The sequence below is a fragment of the Epargyreus clarus genome, unplaced genomic scaffold (assembly GCF_041222505.1).
Source record: "Epargyreus clarus isolate Ecla_fem2 unplaced genomic scaffold, WU_Ecla_fem_2.2 ptg000014l, whole genome shotgun sequence".
NCBI lineage: Eukaryota > Metazoa > Arthropoda > Insecta > Lepidoptera > Hesperiidae > Epargyreus > Epargyreus clarus.
This window is the reverse complement of record NW_027332222.1, coordinates 386,374-403,988: the sequence shown is the minus strand read 5'-3', so window position 1 is coordinate 403,988 and position 17,615 is coordinate 386,374. Positions and strand designations below refer to the sequence as shown.

Sequence of the window (17,615 nt, the reverse complement as noted above, 5' to 3'; positions counted from 1 at the left end):
AGGATAATCTCTAAAACCTTACAATTTTACCTATTAATTGAAATAAAGATAATAGATAATTATATTTTAGTTTTCTATAGATAAGGTTACAAAATGTATGGCACTATATTTTGATTCTATATGTAAACTTTACTATAATATAGTAGAAGAAAATATATTTGACATTTAAACTAAATGTAAACTCGGACACATTTTAGGTGACTAGCGAAAGTTGCTAACTCAATTCAGAATAGAGACTACAAATTTACAGAAAGTGCCAAAAACTAAAAGGATATTTCTATACACAATTTGTTAACAATCCCATGATAAGTTTTTGAATAAACATTTTGTGTTTACGGATAGCAATAAGAAGGATTTTTTTTCCAAGACGTAACAGCTTAAAGTCCACCTGCTAGTACGCGGCTCACGTATCTGTAATCAACCCCTGATAAGATTAGTGTCCTACCTGAAATCGGCCACAGACGGGTTGCTGTCCCTGAAGACTAAATTGGAACGCCCCAAAAGTCTTTATCGTACTACAAGCTTCAAACTAGATAATTATAGTACTTAAGACTCATATTGTAAGGCAAGAATAGGCGTGACGGTGGTGACAAGCACTAAAGGTTTTCTACCATCCTTAAACACTCATTTAACTACATGTATTTATCATTAGTTATTACTATAGTAATTTTCAGTTCAGCTGTAATATTCCACGAATACTCTTTTCATCATTAATATTCAAAAATACAAGCAAAAAGCGAATGCAGACCGAACCAATCAGTTTTTAATATTCATTTTTATTTACAAAGCAGTTAAGGTAAAGTCACCTATTTCCGCGGTATTTTCACCAAAACTAGAAAGAGCGTCAAATATTAAGCATTTACTGCGGCTTAAAAAGTAATTAGATAATTTTATCAAACGCTTTAGTATGTGTTCTTTTGAAATAGACTCGACTTTTTACGGTAAAATATTAATTTAAATGTGTATTTAAAATAAATATGAACCAAGTCAGAAAACCCTAATTCCGATGTAAAAATCCTTATTCCGATGTATTTGATTCCTAATTCCGAGTATACAAAATAAGGGAGTGAAAGAGATAGAACGACTGCTACATGGTGTATAAAAATAAATATTATTTATTTACTTAGGCTTTTTTTTTAATATTATTTAAAGAGTAGCTTTATGAAAAGTATTCTTAGCTAGGAATAAAGAGAAACTGCCAAAATAAAACTTTGTTACAATATAGTTTCTTGAATGGTTAATTTAACTTATGGATTTCATGTTAATTTGTTTAAAACCATGGTCAATTCGTGTATCTGCAATAAAATTTTGGACATTCTCTTTAATGTACTTTATACTAGGGCTTATAATCATACACCAGAAATAATAATAATATGGAATATCATATGTGGTTTGTAGAATTATTTTGTTTTGAGTAATTTAATCGAATCAAAACATCGTAAAATGTTCTAGTTTTTAATTAAATAACTAATAAAGTCGTATAACAATGTTAATTATTTATTATTTAGGATTAAGCGAATTACTGATACAAACAATAGAAACGTTCTTAAAAACCGCTTAAAACTTTAAACACCCTGTATAGTATTTTGTCGTTATGCCGCGGATTAATGTGCCCATATAACCTAATTCCGACATATATACATCGGAATAGCGTTTCATAACTAAAAATCACGTTTCCAAATTCCGATTATTAAATAATAAAAGCCTTTTACACAATTTAGAGACAGAAAGATGTTTTATTGAAATATGTATGTAATAATATACAATACTTGTTCAATATTACATCGATATCTGGATGAACTTCATTTTCTCTCCTTAATTGTCCCATAGAAAAAATTAGGAAAGTACATAGATAGGTCATCTTTGGTATTATATAATTAGGTAATGCAGTATAATTCAGTACCTCGGAAAATGATTTCAATATTAATTGAGTATTAAATTAGTCAAATCCGGAGCAAGACGTGCTTATTCATAAAAACAACTACAAAAATTGAAATTAAAAACAAGTCTATGAAATTGCTATTCCGTGGTATACCTCGGTTTAAGGGACAGCCTAAAATATTTGGCACCTAATGCCGCTGCATATTTAAACTTATTTTTACCCTTATCTGTTAAGAAATAAGCACAATATTTAACTGTTTTCGATTCCATATATAATCCATATAATGTTTTCATCGAAATACTAACACACATATGTAAATTTATCGAAATAATCACTATTTGAGAAATCGTGACATTCATGTGCAAATGGCCCAAAATGTATGAAGCATACGTTTGAGTTAGTCACTAGTTCAAAACTATGAGATTATTTTAAAAACAATACACATAATGCTATTATGATGGGTATGTAACAATAGAGTGATAAATTATTTACTAAATGAGATACCTTTCAGTAAAAACGATTTCGTAAATAATTAGTAAAGGCTGTTTTACTAAATACCGCGGAATTTGGTGCCAATTTCAGAACCCCTCGGACTTAGGTGACTTTACCTTAAGTCTGAATAAATATTGCTGTAAATTATTTGCAATACAAAATTCACCGCAATATTTCAACGCGGTAAGTATGTCATTCGAAGCGTTACATCACCAAAATATAATGTGGACACAATGCATTATTAATTTGACATTAATACGTGCTCGTAATTGCAATTGATTTGTGATTCTACTACGACAGACAAGCGACAAGTGAATAATCCGACTTAGATTTTTAATAATATAGAAATAGCAAACGATCCACCACATACAACACACACACACACCCACACACACACACACACAGACACATACATACACTCACACACGCGCGCGCGCGAAGTAGCAACAGTCCACAGATGGTAAGTGGCTACCGGCGGTTATGGTCGCCAATCAACCCCAGAAAAGATTAGCATTCTATACCCGAGGACCAATTTGAAATGCTTCTGATAAATATGTATCCTTACCACACCCTTCAAACCAGAACACAAGAGCTTTTAACACTGATGTTATGAGGCAGAAATTGGTGTGATGTGATGAAGCCGAACCATAAAGGATCTTCACAAACTCGTGCACATAGATTCCACATCTTAGAACAACTGAAACTTCCGATTACTAAGTAGGAATGTGTTATTAATACTACTGCTAACACAATAAAGCAAAAAAGAGTGAAAGAGTGGTGCCGCTGCACTCGAAACACATAGAGTTCTACGACCTTCAAAAACAATAAAATATTCACGTGAACACATTTCTTAGGACGACGAATACATTTAATTCGTCACGCACCGAGGCGAAACGCTTATGTATTTAAAATTAAATTCAAGAGACAAATTCACCCAAGCCGGGCAGTACAACACCGTTTAATGTATTTAAATGTTATTCTTATGAAATCATAATTTAATGAACAGAAATCGACTCCCAATGGTAAAGCACTATCGGGATTGCCGATGTGATCACGCCATGACGTCACATGCCATGAATGGCGTCGAAACTACTGAACCAAATGAAATGAAATGAAGACACATAAGCCAGAGAAAGCATGAAATACACCCATGAAGAATTTTAGGTTATTACAATAATTCTGTTGGCCAAGGTTCTCTCGTCACAAATAGGTTGTAAAGACTTTCCAATCATAGTAACAGAGATCAACAACAAAGTCAACATCTAGCGGTCACCCATCCATCTCCCGACCGCGTCCATACTAGTTTACTTTATACATTCGTTACGATCACAAGCCACGAAGCGCATCGTGTTTTCATTATAAGTATCAGTTCCATAATTAATTAATTTATACACATATTATTAACATGCATACTCTAAAATATTATATGTATTTAAAAATCGATTAAAGTTAGCGTAAAAATATCGATATCTGCCACCTCTAGAAACACTCTGATTATGCCAGTATAATGACACTTCGACAGGAAAATCCTACAGTGAGCTAATACTCATAACCACCGACACGCCATCAAAACATATAATGTATGTAATATGACGCGAGCCATGAATGAAGTGTAGCCAAATACAACAAAATAATGCATTGTTTATAGCTCCAGAATGTTCAGCATTGAATGGATGTTTGTTTTTGTATTCCGATGACAACTACTTTAAATCAGCATATAGAAATCTATGAATTTTTACAAGATTTTTATTATTTTTTTATAATAGAGGAGTAGCAGACGAGCATGCAGTCCACCTGATGGTGAATAGCCACTGCCGCCCATGGACATCTGTAACCAACCCCAGATAGGATTAGATACTCCTACCTGAGGTCGGCCACAGCTGCGCCGGTACCCCTGAGGACAAAGCTGGAACGCCTCGGAAAAGTATGTGCTGTATGTATTATATGCTGTGCTATAAAATAGCAAACGAACATGCAGTCCATCTGATCCACAGTAAACATCTATAACTATCTCCATAAAGAACAGGGGCCCTACTTAAAGCCGGTCAAAGTTAGTTAGTCACACCTGAAGGCTAAGACACCCCTTATACTTAATTCAGCTGGTTTAAATGTTTACATGTAACATGATAATTTAATTTAACAACAACGTTTAGAAAACCTATACGAGCTGTGTTCACGCTGCTATGGTTTGGTTAGATATTTATGTTTTAACAGAATCTTTTAGAGTTCCAGAGTACTCGTATATAAAAGTAAGACTTCATATATATTCTTATACCTAAGATAGAGTCGTGGTATCGCTTACACCACTACCTTCCGGTTTACTGAAGAAATGTAAACTTATACCTACTCGTTATATTTAATATGTTATTTATAAATAACAGGGATTGTTTAATAATAAAGATATGAACAAATTTTCTCCGAGGTCGTAAGTAGGAAGTAAAGTTATAGATTAACGCATTTCCGGTATAATAAAAATAAGAAACAAACAAACTATGCAATAAAGTTTCAATGTTAATACGGAATGCAATAACAATATTTACTTTTAGCAGCAATAAAATAGTACTAAGATAAGTAATAACTCAGTTATTATTCCTTTATAGGAATTAATAAAATTGTACTATCAATATAATGGCAAAGCTTCCAATAACTGCTCTTTGAGAAATTGAAATAATGTGCCCTATCAAATTTTGTAAAATTTTCTTTTTCGCAGAACCTCGAGATATTGTTTATTGTTGTCTGACTATTTCGGCTAATTTTGACATTGGTTGGTACTCGCTTGTAACTCGCGTTTATAATAAATAAATAAATAAAAATATAGATTTATGTAAACTTCTACTTCATACCCGCACTTAACTTGCAATGTACCTTTCAATGCATTCACAACACAGCTAACAGAACTAGAACCTTTAACCTGTGCGAAACGGTGCAAATATGTCACGACCGTGTCGTTGACTTCGGGGCTGGTAGAGTGCAGCATTGGTCTCGTTGTTGACCAGACGCGAGGAAAGATAAGCGATACAATGCGATCACATATTTGTCCATACGTTTCCAATCAGCATCTCTAGCGGATTGTATCAGAACTGATTGAAAATATATGGGAAATACGTAGACAAAAACAGTAATTTTTGTCAAAACGTAAATACTAATACTAAAGGTACAGTTTCTATTTCTACCATATTATGTAATTCTACTTGTCGTCCGACCTGGTAAGATGTCATAGAAAATAATTGATATCTCCTATGACCTGATGTGACAATGAGTGCATTACAATCTTAAAGCATGGAATGACTAAGACTATAATTACTTATATAACAGATACATAATACTACGTAATAACTACATAACAGCATAAAGGTTGTAATTAGTATTGTTTCAGCGAAACCATAATTATCGTGTAACTCTTAAATGTAATGCCTTTGGAACAGTATCATGAAGGTTCCACTTCTTAATATACTAAAATTTTTGTACTCGCATGTAATGGTCTGCCTTAAAGTTTGCTTTTTACATAGTATTGAAGTAACAAACTGGCGTGCAGGCCACCTGATGGCAAAGGATTCCTGCCGCCCAAGGGCATATGCAATCAATCTCAGATAAGTTTAGAGTCCTACCTTATATCCCCATTGGTCCGTTGCTACCCCTGAAGGTAAAATAACGCCTCGCTATACTTATGTATGTCTTTCGAACGAAATAAATTTAATAAAGTAAATATAATTTAATGTTATGTTTTGATCTCTATCATTACCTATATATTTTATGTATTACGAGGAACTTAGTAATGTGAAAGAATATATCTTAACGACCACAGTGAGGCTAGTGCCTTACTGGCAAACTCTTTTTCGACCTAGCGGAGTGTTGTCGATTTTGACACTTGATTTTACACACAATGCCTTCCGCATTTTTAAGAGGTCGATTTGCATCGAACAATTTATTTTTTGCAATTTTTACAACGCATTTTGGTGAAAAAAAACGTTGCCATATCGCACATTTCAATTTTTGTAACATTAATTATGGTTCAAGTAAAATGAACTTTTATATGTTATTAAGTTAAAATGATAAAAAACAGTTCTCCATAAAGTTATGAGTGATGTTCTGTCAAAATAAATTATCTCTTTTATTAATTTTTACGCACAAAACGTACTCGCCATCATGTCATAATTTTTTTGCCCTTCATCATAATATTTAGTTATTAAAAAGCGGTTTAATAACTAAATATTATGATCAGTCAGAGTCAGAGTTTATCGATTTTCCAATTTTTAATTGTGAGAAGACTGATGACAGTGTGAAAATGAATTGAACACTAATAAATTATTATTATTTAAATTATATTTAATCACTTTATACACATCCCTAAATTGGACATCTCTGTGTCGTGGATGCTATGAACACACAAAAACACCGAATATAAAAAACTGACTTCGAATACAAATCTAAACATATCACTAACATATTTTCCTGGCCAGGAATCGATCCTAAGACCATAGTCTAAAATCCTGCGCGACAGACCAGTACGGCCAGCGCTGCCACGCGGGTCAATTGATTGAATTAATTGAATAAGTCATACGTTACCGACATGCCAGCGATGTGACCTCTACCTATACATTTATTAATAGAAGCTATTGTGCTATGTAATCATATCAATGCGATAATGAGTGCATTAATACTCGTACATTATTTTATTGAGTCATTACAACGGTCTTTATTGGTTACATTGACTCATTGTACACATACTCGTAATTTTATTAGTGCTTTAAAAATTAAACGATGAGCCGTTATTGGGTTGTTTATTTTTACTTATGATGTTTTTTTAGATCGACATACTCTTTATTAAGTCCACTTATTAAGTCCATAAGGGATGGATTGGATGGATATACGAGTACATATGACGAAATTTAATGTTTCCATGCATTTTTTTATTTCCAGACCAACTAATTTAAGCTGTGCACAGTGTCTATCGAAAACATTTTTTGAAAAAATAATTATGCCGCGTCCACACGCTAGCCACTTGCTGCAAACTTCAAACCTCTGGAAATGTTTGCCTTAATTTGTTTAGTATAATTTAGCACACCAATCATGTCAAACACTCTGTCCACACATATAGATCTGTAAATGTTTGAGAAGCGTTTAAATACGGCATAAAAGATAAGTGATTTAAGTTATCTGGCATATGACATCAAGTTTAACTATAGGTAGAAACACCAACTATAAATGGCGTTAGGTATAATGAAATCTCACATCAAAGTCATATGTGTATTTGCTTGCACTGACACCAACGTCCACTTAATCGGACCTTTGTTCCATTTAAGGTCGGTCGCATACATGGAGCCAGTTCTATTGTTCGTTGCATACAAAAACCTACTGCACTCGAGCTATATTTAAATTTCCCAGATTGGTTTTCAAAGCGTTCTCGATGTGCCTCACACTTGATGAGTCAAATCCAATCAAAATAGATTCTATAGGTTCAGATTTTGTTGCTCGACTGCAAAAAATCCAGTAATGTTTTTTGAGCGCATTTATATATGCATTTGTACATTCCTGCGCTCTCCGGCTGGATCCGTTAAGCCAAATGGGCTCATTTGGCTTGACGGATTTTAATAAATGAGATGTCATTGAATTTGTCTAAATTGTAGTTGTAAAACAGATTACACTTTGAAACAGTGGATTTTTTTATTTTATAATTACTACTAGTTTAAGTCAAGTTAGTAGGCTTCTAACTAATTAATCTAATTATTTCGGTAATTAAGAATAACTACCTTTTGCACTCGTGGTGGACTGTGACGAAACTCTTTTCATTCTGAGAACAGACACGTGTGCAGGGGGACAGTAATTGGATGATGATTTATTTGCTAACTTCCGTTCGTGACTAACTGTACCTATGTACCCTTCAAGGAAAACCGCATTCTATGTAGAAGGTCCAAAGTCCTCCATAGTTTCATGGGACTTATGAAATTTGATCCCGCAATTTTAAGATAACCCCGAAGAAACTATCATTAACAGAAATTAAAAACAGATTTTTCGTTTTTTTTTTCCTAAAACTATATTAAAAGTATGAACATAATAAAAGTTTTCTTTTCACAAATAGTAGGAGTGTCTGCTCCAACCCTACTATGATCTCATTTATATTTTTATTTGCTATTTCCAGACAAAACACGTAGCAAGGTCAGCCCACCCCATCCCATAACAAATTCCTACGGAAGGAAATTCCCATTGAAATAATACGTTTGTCACGAACACGTAAACACGCGCCGATGTCATGGAGGGTTATAATTAATCTCCCGGTCACGTCCAAGGCCTTGATCTTCGCCTGATGCTAATGTCATCCTTTATCTCTCGAGATAACGTAATGCTAGGTCAATTAGACTGCACAAGGCGGACTAATGAGCGACGCCGGATGATCTCGTTAGTCAAATTTGATCGCACATGTTTGATGAGTGTAAGCGCTTTATAAACATATGACGTCAGCATCTTTAACTGTACATGCCAGGGACTCATGAAATAAGTAGATCAGTAAACAAAATTGCTAGAAGGTAAGAATTCATAGTCATGAAAACAAATAATCAACAGAAAATAGATATTTGTTTACTACTGTCAACAAAATAGTCTCATCTATGGTAAAAATGTATAGCTTCCATCGATAAGAGTTTAGTGTTGTGTCAGCCAAATATTGCGCAGTCTGTTTCCACTTGAGCACTTGACACGTTTCCGTGGATAAAGTAAGAGTGCGCCAGGTCCACCGGGCGCCACTTTCACTATCGGCTGACCGCTTGACATCTGACTTATCTGATGACCGCGCCGCTCGCTCACTGAGATATTGGACGATACAGCCGTTTGTTTATACAGGGTTGTTGTTTGTTACTTTTTTTTTATTTATTATCAGTAAAATAATTAATTAAGGTGTAAGAACTCCTTGCCTATTCTAAGCGTAAACAGCATCTTGATAGTTGCTGCCTTACAACACTAGTGAAATAATGTTCTGATTACAAGAATATGATAAAATATAGACACTATTTAAATGCATTTCATCTTAGTTCTCACGGGACGCAATGCATCTGTTATTTATGAGTACTTCACAATGACTATTGATTTATATAAAATTAGTTATCAATGACAGATCATTTTTGATCAGGTGGGCTGCATATTTGCATGTTATTTCAATTTAACTTTAATTTAGCAGGCATTTGTGTATAAATCTTAGCCATATGTCAACTATGTTACTCAATAGTATTTCTGCCATTCGAAAAAGCAATAAATATCGTGCGAAGTAATTCGCACGTTGTGCATATGACATGTGTGTAGCGGTACTATATCAAATTACACAATTTCAAAGACACATATGTAATTTGCAACTTCTGTTTTTAAAATAGCATATAATGAATGATTGCACCATATTTCTAACTCTACCTAATGATTTTACCTAAAAAGGAATAATTAATGAGCAAATTTTTAATTATTTATGAAATATTATATAAAAGTTTACATTTATTCACTTTTCTCCGAACCAATTTTGTAATTGACTTAAAATAGTTATATTAATTTTAGTAAACACATCAATACTTCGCGGAAGTGATTTTTTTGATATGTAATAAACTAGTAAGCAGTCGATCTGAGATGGTATATTGCCTATGGCTCTCTTAGTTAAGTTTTAAGTAATACAAATTAATTACTTATGAATATTAATGTTTTTCTTTATTATTTTTATAGTATTCCATTGCGGCAATAATATAATTAGCGTGGACCGTTAAGCCAAGACCATAGTAATTTCGAAATACTCGTTTTTAATTATACTAATAAGACACATTTTAATATTATTCAACATATTATTTATGAAATTAAATTTACAGTTTACATTTAACAAGATAAATATTTTAAGTTTTTCAAATTTACTTTGCTTCGGTGACCAATTTTAATTTGACAATTAGGAATTAATAGATAAATCTTTGACATACTTTATGTTAGTAAACTAACACAAAGTAAGTGTAGTAAGTAACATAAAGTAAGTTTATGTTAGTAAACTAACATAAAGGATGTCAATTTAACGGTCAGTACCTATAGAGATATTAGACTTCAAAATTTGTTATAGAAAACAATATTTTGCGTTGTTTATATGCGTATGATTCATCATCTGTTTACTTTTGTTTGTCTTGGATTATTTATCTTTATGCATCAGGTTCAGTAGCCGATCGTAAAGAAATACGTGGTATCGATAAACTGGTCCATGATTGTGCAATGAACTAAATATCTCTAATCGCGGTTCTTTCAGATGTGACATTATCGTATGCCACTCGTACCTGTCACTTTCACTAATAAAATTAAAATCACCGAGTTTTGCAACTTAATATTAACTTTATGACTAACTTATACACCTGGATTCGTTCGTCTATTTTTTGCTAAGTATGAAAAATGTCACTACCTACAATTTATTAAATAATATTATTTATCCATTATTATTATTTATATTTTTTTTTACTGAATAACACTAATATAAAAAATTACTTCGAAAAGTGCACGCAGCATACATAAGTTATTGTCATAATATGTATTAAAATAATTATTATGTATTAAAATAAACGTAATTGTATTTATCGTCAACAGGCGGATTATCTACTTTTCTGTTTTTCATTTTAGGACACATAAAGCAATAAATCATAAAATATGTTATGAATTCGTCCGGGCTTTCCCGAAACTTGCTTGTGAGTCAAGTCAAGAAGTTGCCGATAAATAAAACAGCATGAATAATTCAAATATATTTACAAGAAACGTACTAGATACTCCTAGTATCCTGTATTGTCTTGATATATATGGCTAACGTGACCATAGGAATAATTTGATAAAGATACTTTGGAGTAAACAGCATTTATATTAATGTCCTGAAAGTTATTCATCGAATGTACTCTGTCCTTGAAATAATCATACATTGAAAAGGTCATATTAATCACACGAAATTAATTAATTGTGTTAAAATTTAATTTATCACACCTATACAGATAAACTTGGGGAGTAAACATCTAAATACAGTTGCAATTATTATTATCAAAACAAAAACCCGACTGGTTATAAATATAGGCAATCGTTACTCTCACAATTTAGTTGCATCCAACGACACCATATATATTAATATCCGTCAAGCGACTTGGACTATAGGGATTAATTTATTTACTACTACTATTCAGTTTAGTTTTTACCCATTTCGAAGAATGAGACATACATAAATCGATACGCTCGAAAAACATTACCGTCTACAGACAGACAAAAATAACATGCAAAACGAGCCATGTCGAAAACATCAATTATGTAACTCACCATTCAATTTTAAAGAATTTCTCATACAAATTGCAAGGTAACAAAATTATAACATTCACTTATTAGCGCACGGAGTTTCGCTCATCAAACATGACCATTACAAAAAGCGAATCGTATTGCTATCTCGTGTTCTACATCGTGTACAATTCAGTTTCACTTAGATGTAAGATAAGGCGGATATCTATACAGAAAAACTGTTATAGGAGATGGGAAAGCAAAAAAGTTGTTGCGTGTACTTTTGTTGGCGTTAGAAGTATGCTGATCCGAACTGAGATTAAAGAAGTGTTCGTCAAAATCAATAGAAATAGTAATAGCAAAGTAAAAAAAAATACAACTTACGTTTATGTTATTATGAAGTGAAAAATATATTGCTTCAGTTAACTTTTAAATAATTAGAGTTTATTAAAGAGAGAGAGAGAAAATGTGCGATAAAGATAAAGGTAACTATTTGCGACCAAAACTTTAACAGAATCATGAACCTGTCGTGTTTATTATATACAAGTATATTATAATTTTATTGTCAACTTGTCTCTTATTCGTTTAGCCAACTTTAATAAATGTGATGAGTATATTACAACTGCACGCTGTTTACTACCTATAATTGGTCTTATTCCATTCTTACTCTACGTAGAGACTCACGACGCGAAACGAAAGTTCCTATGCTGATCGCTTCGCTCTACAAACTCTATTAGGAAACGCACGTTGCAAAACTTAATGAATGTCTGAGTGCTAATAACGCTTGTCAAATGTTGCTCGGATTTCTAATCTTAGTCGTTTTATTATACATAGCTTCTATTCATTGTGTATGTTTTTGATCTAACACTACACTTGGTTAAGAAAGTCCTTTCAACATAGAGTGGTGCAATTGACTCCTCATCCTAGCCAAATATTGCTACATTTACTTAAAGATTGTTTATGAGAATTGCTAGTTAAAGGTAACTGTAATGTAAGGTACATTGGTACGTACAATATTATGCTTGCTTGATTTTTTTTTGGATATTCACGAAATATAGCTTTGTGAATCCTAAATTCACAATTGTTGTAAAAGGCAGTCTATTACATTATTTTCTAAATAAACATGATTTATAACTGTAGGTATAAGTAGTTGCTATCGTTATTATTTTGTAGGCAATAAGTATACCTCTACATACAAGGTCGGTCAATGAAACAAGCTGGTACTACAAACACGCGTTAGAGGGCATTAAGTATTGAACCAACAACATCGGAATAAGTATGCTCAGTGGCAAAACCAGAGTCGAGGTGTGGCAAAATGAGCATTATGGTGTCATTCACCCTATTATTCTCAGTAAACATAAATTTTCAACTTCTAGAAGATTTATTGTCTTAGATAGTGTTCTTCAAAATAACCAATTTTAATCTTACCATCACAGCATCTTGAGATAAAGCGGAATCCGGGTGATTTAGTGGGTTTACTTGTTTGCTGGCATCTGATTTGTTCGCAAAACATTAAAATCCGCCAGATCAAATATTAGTTAGCCTTAAGCACCGGTCTAATCGTCAACGAGTAATATAGCTGGTGATTAACTACGTACGTATAAAGTATAACTTTGGAAATAAATGCTTTTTAAAAGCAATAAAAATGTGACATAATACAATAAATAATTTAAAAATATGTGTATCAATTTGTTCTGCTATTTTTTCGCTTTTGCTATATGAAACATATAACAAAACAGTAGATCTATGCCGTTGGTTCAGAATGGCGCAATACCACCTTGCATCACAATTTGGATTTATTGCAAAGGGCCGTGGACGGTAAAAACCACAATAATGTTTTAGAATTGGCGAGCAACAATATTATCCTAATGTCAGCCGAGATGCTAAACGTTCTTTATTTACAATTCACGTAAATAAAGAACGTTTTCTTTTCCTAATGTTTTTTCTCAGCACCATAAAAACAAATTATTATATTATATGCCCATAAAAGTATAAGATGAGATTTGAATTTAAGCCGTAACTCTATCACTAAAGGTCACAGTTCAAACAAATGAACTGTGATTAATCGTGTTAGTAACGTCGTATTGAATTAAATTAAACATTTAGTCGCCCGCGGTCTAACCCGGCTCGACAATAATGTATCACTCTGACGTCGTTGTGCAAACTAATTTGCCTAAAATTAATTTCTCGCACATAAATATAGTAACGACGACAACAACACTGAGATACCGGCTTCAAACCAGTATCAATAAATAACATGTTAATAATTATTATTACATATAACCTCATAAATATTATGCCAACACAATGTTATAATTACGTAATGATTTTCCTTGTCGGCTTCGGCAGTTACACTTTTAATTATTTTATTAACCAAAAACCCAAAAGCTAAAACTATCATGAACATTGGACTGGTTCTATAAACAAACTTCAAAAAAATACTCGATTACTCGATGCAGTACTTAAACTGCTGCTTATGAATCTTTGTTAAAGGTATAAATTTTCAGGCTGTCAACTTTGACAAGAATTCTGATTTCCTATTAGATTCCTTGATACGCTTACCTAAATTAGCAGTACTATAATGTATATCAGCTTCATCACATTTTGGGCTGTAGTTATTGCTATTTATTTGATCACAAGAACATACCTTAACCCTTTAAATTAACATTATTTCAATGCTCTTTTAAATAGTGTTCGATTGAAATCATAGTCGCTTCATTATATTCAGTAATTAAATGCTGAACGCTAGCTCGAATTTCGTTTTCATATTACGAACACCAAAACGCTCATACCAATTCGCCTTGAACTACTTACGCATTACCGGCCTTTGCTTTGTTAACCCTGCGCTCAGTCAGTTTAGTGTTAAAAATAATATTTTTTATTGCATCTGTGTTAAGAAACAAACAGTTTTCAATAACGTTGAATATTAGTTCTTGTTTGAAGTTTGATTACGGCAGAATGTTTAATACTGTGATTTATCTGTAATTACGAGGCTTTCAGTTTTTAAGTCTTTTATTTTGGTCAAGGGTGTGAAATTTATTACAACGCAGAATTTTATATTCGTTTATTACGGTAGCTTTATCATTTACTCTTGAAAATTTAGGTACAGTAACGTTGAGCCTACCATCTGCGACTACAAATGATGGTCATATTCCACACAGGTTTATGTTTGTGGCCATAAAGAAGCGAAAGAAAGTTATATAAAATTATTTAAATAAGAATGATATATTTCTACGCCATAATTTCAAAAATCTTGACAACAGATTAATATATTGCAATACCTAATATCGGAAAAGTGCACTGTTTCACACTATACAGAAGTATTGTAGAATGCATAGACGCACTGACATTTTACAATTAATAAGGATATGGTTCATGCAGATAATTCTAGCGTCTTCCACTTTTCGTAAAATAGCAATGTCTGATTTTGTAATTATCCTATAATACCTTAAACATTAGATTTAGTCTTTCTCTCTTGAAATAAAATTGCAGGGCACACATGATAAGAATTTCTGTTTCGAGATGGCATTATAATTTGTTTGTTCGCGCTATCGTATTTGCGGTGCGAGTCCTCGTTAAATACGTTTATATGCTCGCATTAACAAGAAACGAATAGCTAAACCAACAATATTAACCAATTGCCTTCGAATAAAATGACTTCACAATGCTGTCTTCGAAGCACTTGTAATAGTATTGTTCAATATTCGAGCCTTTGCGCTGGTATCGGCACGTGATCTTATTTTGAAATGAAGCCGCTTCTTGATAAAATGTTTACGTAATTTTAAACAATATGCAGGTGTTTCGCAGGGAGGTATCCTGACACCATAACATCATACCATAACTAAATTATACATTAATAATAAATAATCATTGCTGTATATTTATGCAGCATTGCAAGTATTACATTGAAAGTAAAGTAAATAAGAATAAATTATAATAATAAAAAATAATTATTATCTTCTGACGCCAGAAATCAAACATTTTAGCCGATTTGACTGATATACACAAAATATAAACAAATGTGGAATAATCAAGATATAAGCGGAAGAGATAAAGATTAGTTGAAATTAAGAGTAGGTCAAGCCCGTTTTTCGTATAATTTAAATATCACAGTATGAAAATATTTTAAAACATGGTTTGTTTAAGTGACTATAATAATAAACTAACCTCTAGCCCAGCCGGTGAGAACGTTGCCGAGGTAGGCCACCTTGTAGACGGGATCAGGTTCACTAATTCGCACACTATTTGTGCGACGTAGTAGCCGGCCCAATCCTCGGGACAGCCTGCCAATCGCGCGCGCAGTAAAATCTTTTCCTGACGCTCCATCTCCCAAGCATACCTCAGCTGGTAAGATTGATTTTGCATGCCCATTCTCCTTATGTGCAATCAGTTTTGGCATCGTCAATGGAATCGACTTCTTCCTCTCCGGCGTCAGCGTCTTCGCTTGATTCACGCTATACACATTGCAGTTTTTCTTAAAGCTCTGGCTCGTATCTTTGGTATTGTCTGCGCTGTGTTCAGTCTTATCTGATTTATCCATGTCTATCGATTTTCCATTGAGATTTTCGCTTAGAGAGTTGTTATTAAGATTATCATTCTGACCGTCGCTGAAACGACGTTCGAGGCTCGAGCGCCTTTTTGCCAACGACGGGTTTCTCAAAAGTATGCTCGTCTCACTCGAGCTTCTGTTCTTTAAGATGTGTATCTTCTTCACGCGCGAAACTGCATTGTCGACTTCGTCGGCGCTCACCGTTCTCTCAGTTTTCCCCTCCTCGTCCAGAAAACGGACTCTGAGCCCGTTAGACTTGGAATCGTTAGCGGGTTTTTCAGCATCTTGCATTCGCTCCGATTGACTTTTTCCGCCTGAGTCTAGGCAGTGGCGTTCGTTTTCACTCAATGTGCCGCGAGCCATTTTTCTCTCGAATAAACCTGAATTTTTGCGAGCACTATTACATTCTGAATAACACAACTGTGTTGCACACGATCTCTGTTCACGGGAGTTTCTATCCGAGCGTCGCGAGCTACATCTAAACCAGTCACTTAGCTAACTTACAAAATACACACAGTAGTACACAAGTCGTCCATTAAAGAACGACACCGGTTTGGAATGTAGCCTTCTCCACACTTAATGCACTTGTCGGTTTGTTAGAGAAAACGTTCACAGAAACTTTGTGAATCGTAATTCCGATGGATTCACTCAATAACGAATATAGCGAACGGTCGATGATTATGATTACAACACTAAGTGACCGTTCCGAAATGTCCGCGGTGGAGCGTGTCGCGAAGCGTGCGAGCCGCGCGGCGTCGTGCGGAGGAATGGCGGGCGGCGCGGGCGCCGGACTCGATCCAGACTTTGATTTTAATGATCCAAGAATTATAATTGCAGCGCTAATTCACCACATCGTCAGCGACCTGTGACAACAAGAAAAATACAATGAGAGAGATATAAAGGTTAATGGGATTAATACTTCTCTTTCAACCAGTAACTACAGACATTTTTGCAAGCCCTCTTGTTTTGTTTTCGCTTATGAACATATTACGGGCACTACGCTTACGTACTGTAGTCATGTTGATCGTAGAGTTTCTCCGTAAATTTAATTAACAGCCACCTATGAATTATTTCTGCTCAAGTAGTTACGTTTCAATTATTTTGAACATTATAATTTTCATTCAATTACTTTAGTTGATATCACGTATTTCTACCGTTTGTATTAGATTTGTCGTATCCATTTTGATAAATAAAATAAATATGTGACTAAATTAATGATTGTGATTTATAATAATAACTCTACCAATTTATATGATACATAAATGTAAGGCACGGTTATTTTAAAAAAGTTATATTTTAGGCTAACGCGCCTAAAATATAACTTTACGTAATAAGAATAAATATGATTAATTTATTTAAAGTTATATCATCAATAATAAAGTCGTAAAATTAATTATTTACTTTATTTGACAGCTTTAACAAAAAGTCAATATTTATTAA

The 17,615-nt window shown here is 33.4% G+C and overlaps 1 protein-coding gene across 1 annotated transcript in view; it reads right to left on the bottom strand.

The window, feature by feature from the left end:
• LOC140747138 (uncharacterized) overlaps positions 1 to 16,957 on the bottom strand; it is an 87,858-nt gene extending 70,901 nt beyond the window's left edge. The window contains exon 1 of the mRNA XM_073079400.1: positions 15,794 to 16,957. Coding sequence (XP_072935501.1) covers positions 15,794 to 16,538 — 745 coding nt within the window. The 5' untranslated portion in view covers positions 16,539 to 16,957. The remainder of the gene's footprint in view (positions 1 to 15,793) is intronic.
• Positions 16,958 to 17,615: the final 658 nt, after the last annotated feature.